Genomic DNA, 7358 nt, shown 5'->3' with positions numbered 1-7358 from the left:
TAGTTTTAAATTTGATATTAATACATTTTCACTGAGAGTGGACATGGAAAGTTTACTATACTGTTATAACAGATTCAGGAATTTTTTGTTGTTGGATATACATCTATCCGATAATGGATATAACAGAGTTGATCCATTAACCTTTGTCCCAGAATTTACCTGTTTTTATCATGAAAATTGACAGCACTTATCATACACGCCATTAATAATATATGAAAATATAAACAATCATGAGAAGTATTAGAATTTTATTCGTTTTATCGTAAATCTAAAATAACTTCGTGTTCAGTACATATCGAAAATAGTTAACATCTAAAACTACATTTATTTAGAAGCACTTGCGGTGAACAATACCGGGACCAGACTCATCGTACTCTTCCTTGGTGACCCACAAGGCCTGGAAGGTGGACAGAGAACCAAGGATGGAACCACCGATCCAGACGGAGTACTTCCTCTCTGGGGGAGCAACAATCTTGACCTTGATGGTGGATGGAGCAAGAGCAGTGATTTCCTTCTGCATCCTGTCAGCAATACCAGCATACATGGTGGAGCCACCAGACATGACAATGTTGGCCAACAGGTCCTTCCTGATGTCAATGTCACACCTCATGATGGAGTTGTGGACAATCTCGTGAACACCAGCAGATTCCATACCAAGGAAAGAAGGCTGGAAGATGGACTCAGGAGCACGGAAGCGCTCATTGCCAATGGTGATGACCTGACCATCAGGAAGTTCGTAGGACTTGTCGATGGAAGAGGAGGCAGCAGCAGTGTTCATCTCACTCTCGTAGTCCAAGGCGATGTAGCAAAGCTTCTCCTTGATATCACGGACGATTTCACGTTCAGCAGTGGTGGTGAAGGAGTAGCCCTTCTCAGTCATGATCTTACCAAGGTAGTTGGTGATGTCACGACCAGCCAAGTCCAGACGGAGGATGGCATGGGGAAGAGCGAAACCTTCATAGACTGGAACCATGTGGGAGACACCATCACCAGAGTCAGTAACCTCACCAGTGGTACGACCAGAGGCGTAGAGGGACAACACAGCCTGGATGCAGACGTACATAGCGGGCATGTTGAAGGCCTCAAACATAATCTGAGTCATCTTTTCACGGTTGGCCTTTGGGTTGAGGGGAGCTTCAGTAAGCATGGTGGGGCACTCCTCAGGGGCAACACGGAGCTCATTGTAGAAGGTGTGGTACCAGACCTTCTCCATGTCGTCCCAGTTGGTGATGATACCATGTTCGATGGGGTACTTGAGGGTGAGAATACCACGCTTGCTCTGGGCTTCATCACCAATGTAGGCGTCCTTCTGACCCATACCGACCATCACACCCTGGTGACGGGCACGGCCAACGATGGAGGGGAAGACAGCTCGGGGAGCGTCATCACCGGCAAAGCCAGCCTTGACAAGACCGGAGCCATTGTCGCAAATGAGAGTCGCCGCCTCATCGTCGTCACACATGGTGGAGGTTTACGGTATAAGTATTGTCTGACAAGAACCTGTGAGAGAAGAAGTATATTCCATGATGATGCTGTTTTAATTAGAGTTTACCATAAACAAATATTTAGTACTTTGCAAGAACAATTTCAATTCTCCTGATATACATTCTATGAAACTAAGAAGGAGAGAGAAGCACAAAGTATACTTGTCTGATGATACTAAATATGACGAGTTACAGACTATTATATAAGGTGACGCAAAAAAGGTTATGTTTTTTTTTTTTTTTTTTTTTTTTTATTTAGACAAAAATATGAAAAAGCCAACGGTTCTCTATTTGTCTGTCTTACAGAAACAAAACAATTGCCAAAATGTAGAAAGTGAATCGGTATTGACCAAATTCCCATATACTATTCTTAATATCTCAGTGTTCTTTTAGGATCACATAAACACATGTATGTGGAAAACATTTAAATGAAATAAAAAAGTATCCAGATAACAGCCGACGAGAGTTTACTTTAATCGTAATATTTGGAAATTATGATCAAACCATAAATAATATGGATAGAAGAATAAAAAGTGATTAGACATCTTTACAACTTTTATCCTAAATTCCATTTAAACATAAAACCCTCTAGATGTTGATCAAATACAGAAAGTCATGTAATGTTTATGTATCAATTTTATTTTTTTTTTAAGTTCAAGCCCGTTTACTTATTAGATTCAATGAGACTAATATTTTCTTATAAATAAATTATTCATTCAGTTTTGATAATCAAGATACTGATGAAAAATACGGTTCCAATGTTTTCTGGCGCTAATCACACTTTATTTATCTGTTTTGCAGTCGTGTAGAAATAACATTCTATGGTGTTGATATCTGAGAAGATATCACCAATCTGTTCGAAATTACCTACGTCTTTGTCGTAGGGAATAAATATGGAAAGTAGTGCCCCTTTCCTTATTTTCTAATCAATTTATATTATAAGATCTAAAGAAATAAATAACTATTGCAATATGTTAATATTAACCTAAAACTAAGAAATAATTACCTTAACTTTAATTGTAGTGTTTGAACCATAGATCATATCACTCTTACTAATTATTGAATTTCTAAACTGTTCCCTATTCCTACTATGGTTAGCTAGCTAACTGCCCTCCTTCTTCTTCACCCATCTGGCCTATCAGCTAAAATGAAAATACATACAGGATGTAAGATGTTTGCCGGTTCTAACTAAAAAAAAAAGGTGTTCAAGGAAATGCTTATAAAATCTGGGAAACAAGAATACTCTTCCACATTCGCAATCGTACAACCTAATCTTAAAACGCACTGAAATGATCACATTCAATGTAATTTATAAAATATGTTTTTTTTTTTTTTTTTTTTTTTTTTTCAAAAGTAAGCTTAAGATTAAAAATCTTAACTAAAATCAAGGACTTTTATAGAACTATTAAAGCAATTCTGTCACAAAACTCGCATACTGTAATGTGAAATTTTACGTCGAGTGGTTAATTATTTTTTTTTTTTTCAAAAGTAAGCTTAAGATTAAAAATCTTAACTAAAATCGAGGACTTTTATAGAACTATTAAAGCAATTCTGTTACAAAACTCGCATACTGTAATGTGAAAATTTACGTCGAGTGGTTAATTATTTTTTAATTTTTTTTTTTCAAAAGTAAGCTTAAGATTAAAAATATCAATTAAAATCGAGGACTTTTATAAAACTATTAAAGTAATTCTGTTCCAAAACTCACATACTGTAATATGAAAATTTACGTCGAGTGGTTATAGGCAAGGCGATTTCTATTTAGAAATTCTTACATATAACAATAATCCAGAGAAAATGTGAAACGTAATTTCAGAACTATAATTGAGGATATACAGTACAGTATCTTTATATCTATGTCAGCCTTTACCTCACAAAACCTAAAATCGGGTTTACACTTATAACCGAAGAAAATTTACTACAATTCTTGAACCCATTAATTGAAAGAATTCTGTTCGAAATTTTACTTTAAGCAATTATAAGCTGAGCTACATTTTATCATTATTTACTCAATCTTGATCGAAGAAAACCTATTTCAAAATTTATTTTGCACAACAATAATCAAGGCAATTCTATTATCAAATTCGCTTGCATTACAGAATACAATAATTGATACACTTAAAAGATTCAAGTAACTGTAATCGTAAAAACTAGAATTTTCGCTACAAGTAGTATCGGGTAACACAGGTCAGACTACTAGCAATCACATGGTCCGCTGCCAATTCTCACTCGGAACACCATAGCATACGCATCACATTTCCTTCGGTTAAGGTAACTCCAAGCCACGGCTCTTACCTCTCGCTGAGTCTGGGACGGACTGAAGTTACTGAGCGTGGACTTTTCTCTTTTATAGGAAATCGAAGAATTTTTGTAGGACATCGGCCAATTTTTCTCTTTTTAGGAGAAATTCTATGGGGCATTTGCAGAACAGACGTAGCCCTAAGCCTAAGTTATGCAACCAATTGGCAAAACACTGACGGAATTCATCCGGTGTCCTATAACGCTACCTAATACAAATCTGGAACTTTAAAATCATGAAGCATAAAATATAGTTTAGCATATTATAACCTTTCACATTGAATTAATCAATTGGCATCTTTCATGTAAAGTTAAGTAAAAACCAATATGCCTAACATACAATATATTCATACATACAAACACACCCTTACACACACACACACACACACACACATATATATATATATATATATATATATATATATATATATATATATATATACATATATACATATACATACAAACTGTTGTAACTAAGGTGGAAGGTCTATAAAAGAATGAGATTTTGTCCTACCGCCTTCGAATTGCCATACTTCTCTTGGGTGTGACAATAAGTATGGGTTTGGTGAAATCATATTTTTCTGATCTTTCCTCTAGTTTAATGACAACAATATAAATCGCATGTTTCAGCGATATATTGTTAATATATAAATATATATTCATATATATATATATATCTATATATATATATATATATATATATATATATATATATAGATATATATATATATATATATATATATATATATATATATATATATATATATATATATATATAATACTTTTCATTATCAGATTATGAAAAGTAAAATGCCACTCTCTCTCATAAGAAAAGGATTTAGCCAGATGGTCCTACCAGTATTAACTTAGGTATCAGAAAGTTGGAGCCTTGCTAAAACCTTAGAACATAAGCTAATTACAACTCAAAGAGATATGGAAAGAATGATGATAGCAATAACACCATGAGACAGGAAAAGAGTAACATTGATACGAGAGCAAACTGAAGTCGAGGACATTCTCACATGTGAGAAAAAGAAATGGACATGGGCAGCACATATAATTAGAATGACAGATAATATATGGACAAAAAGAATAAGAGAATGAGTCCCTAGAGATTGTAAAAGAAGATGGGGAAGGAAGAGAAGACGATAGCTTTATGAACTAAGAAAGTTGGCGAGTGTGGACTGGCATGGAAAGACCATGAACAGACGCAAGTGGAAATACATGTCTGAGGCCTTTTCTTTGCAGTGGACTTGTAACGGATGATGATGATATATAAACGAGTTCATTACCAATCGCTTTCATATACATACACATATATATATACATATATATATATATATATATATATATATATATATATACACATATACATATAAATTTATATATATATACATATATATATATATATATATATCATATCATATATATATATATATATACATATATACTGTATACATATAAATATGTATTTAAATAGCAGGCAAAATGGCATTTAATATCGAATTCTACCTTTGGGAATGTATGTTCACGGATGAGCTATCATGGTGAAGATGGGTTTATTTCAAGTCTAAGAAGAGGTTCCTGAATTCGACAGGAATATGTATCATGGACTTGTCATAAACTTATATATCCCTTGATAGCTTCTTGGTAGAGTCCTCGCAGGCATGGTTTTGGCTAAGAGGCATAGGTTCGAATCTCTGCCCAACCAGAGGCTGTTATCATAAATGAATTCCAGAGGATATACATTCCCAAAGGTAGTAATCAATATCAAATGCCATTGTGGTTGATATTTACATTGAATAAAGTCACGAGTGTTACTGATATATATATATATATATATATATATATATATATATATATATATATATATATATATATACTGTATATACATATATATGGATATATATATATATATATATATATATATATATATATATATATATATATATATATATATATATATATATATATAATGATTTATCGCTCAGACATGCAATTTATATATGCCCAGCACCACAATTTGTAACTGCTGTCTAAACTCCAATTTTCTAAAATTACAGAAAACGGCGTCCGATATAGTAAAAATCTTAACACGAATAATATACCAAAGGTCTCTTCAACGGGCGCAGTAGGTTGAAAAAAAAATAAAAACTAGTTATTTATTAAAGTTGGTCCCAGACAATGGTGAGATGTCTCCATGGTGGTTTACCATCTTCAAGGAAGGTGATAAAGGAAATTAGATAAAAGTACAAAGCCTATTGAATGAGAAAATTATAGTTGCAAATGGAATGAGGAATGGTTAATATTTTGATATGTTACATTGCTGTTTAGAGGATAAAGGATAGATACTACTGAAACTAGTGGAGGATTTTAAAAGAATTTTGCAATATGAGAATACGGAAAGTAGATTTGAGCAAGTGTATGGTAATAAAGGCAATTTGATACTAGCAAGATAAAGCAACGAATATCATAATGGCTAATGGCAAAAATTTAGTGACTTATTTCTGGTGGTATGTGAGGGTAAATATGCTATATTAATTACATTTCCATTCCTATTCATCTCAAAAGCAACTATAAACACAATATGTTTTTTTTTTTTTTTTTGTCAAATACTTACCCTGAACATTTAGGGAACGACAAAGGAGAAAAATTTCACGAGAAAGCTTTGGTCTTTCGTCATCCATATGGACATATTCAGAAAATGTTCAAGAACACCAGCCAACTTTTTCTAGTTGAGGACACTTTGAGGACACGGAAACCGTTTCTTTCACTCATTGTCATATACCATTACCGGAGAGGCCTGAGGACCAACGAGCCGTCATCCGGAGCTTAATATACAACTATACTGGCATCACTGAAAAGACCAGCTGTATTTCAATGACTAAGGATAAAGTCTGGGGGACTACAACGGAGATATTAGCGGAAGTCAACCTGTTCGATGTGAACGTGTTTGTGTGGGCCAAGTTCAGTCCAACATACACATGGCACATACATAAACAAAAAGACAGTGTAGTAGACGGGACTTTGTATCTTTAGAACAAATCGTGGTTTCATTTCAATGTCGTCGTATGTTGTTGAAATTTTGGCAACAAAAATGTAATTACACATGTATTGTTTTTATTTTGAGCATTAAAGAATTGGTAGTCATTTCAACCTGATGGGGAGTGCTGTCAAATTAATGTCAAGTATCACATTTAGGGAGAGTCATCTCCATCTATACCGGTAAAAATCCTCCAGAGATCATCATAATATTCCTCGCTCCATCTTCCTGGTCTGTATTTACCCCTATCACATTACACTTGCTCATATTTACATTAAAATATTTTGGAATTAGTTTTATTCACGCAGTAAATCATTAGGCAATGGGCGAAGCCATTTGGTAATACCAACTAAGTTTAATATCAATCCCTGAAATTTTGTTCAACTTTATATTATTGTCACGAACGAAGTGAGTGAGACCCTATATAAAAAATTTTTTGAAGATAACTCGCCCCACCCTATAGCCCGGTCATTCCTTCTCGCTCTAGAGTTCGGAGGGAGCGGGGTCAATAATTCCTATACTAATACAGATAT

At 34.0% G+C, this 7358-nt stretch overlaps 1 protein-coding gene across 1 annotated transcript; it reads right to left on the bottom strand.

The window, feature by feature from the left end:
- Positions 1 to 267: 267 nt before the first annotated feature.
- Positions 268 to 1496, bottom strand: LOC137653291 (actin-2, muscle-specific-like). Its single transcript, XM_068386661.1, has one exon. The coding sequence runs from the start codon at positions 1460 to 1462 to the stop codon at positions 329 to 331; it is 1134 nt and encodes a 377-aa protein (XP_068242762.1). The 5' UTR covers positions 1463 to 1496; the 3' UTR covers positions 268 to 328.
- Positions 1497 to 7358: the final 5862 nt, after the last annotated feature.

This window comes from Palaemon carinicauda, chromosome 14 (assembly GCF_036898095.1).
Source record: "Palaemon carinicauda isolate YSFRI2023 chromosome 14, ASM3689809v2, whole genome shotgun sequence".
Classification (NCBI taxonomy): domain Eukaryota; kingdom Metazoa; phylum Arthropoda; class Malacostraca; order Decapoda; family Palaemonidae; genus Palaemon; species Palaemon carinicauda.
This window is presented reverse-complemented; position numbering and strand designations above follow the sequence as displayed.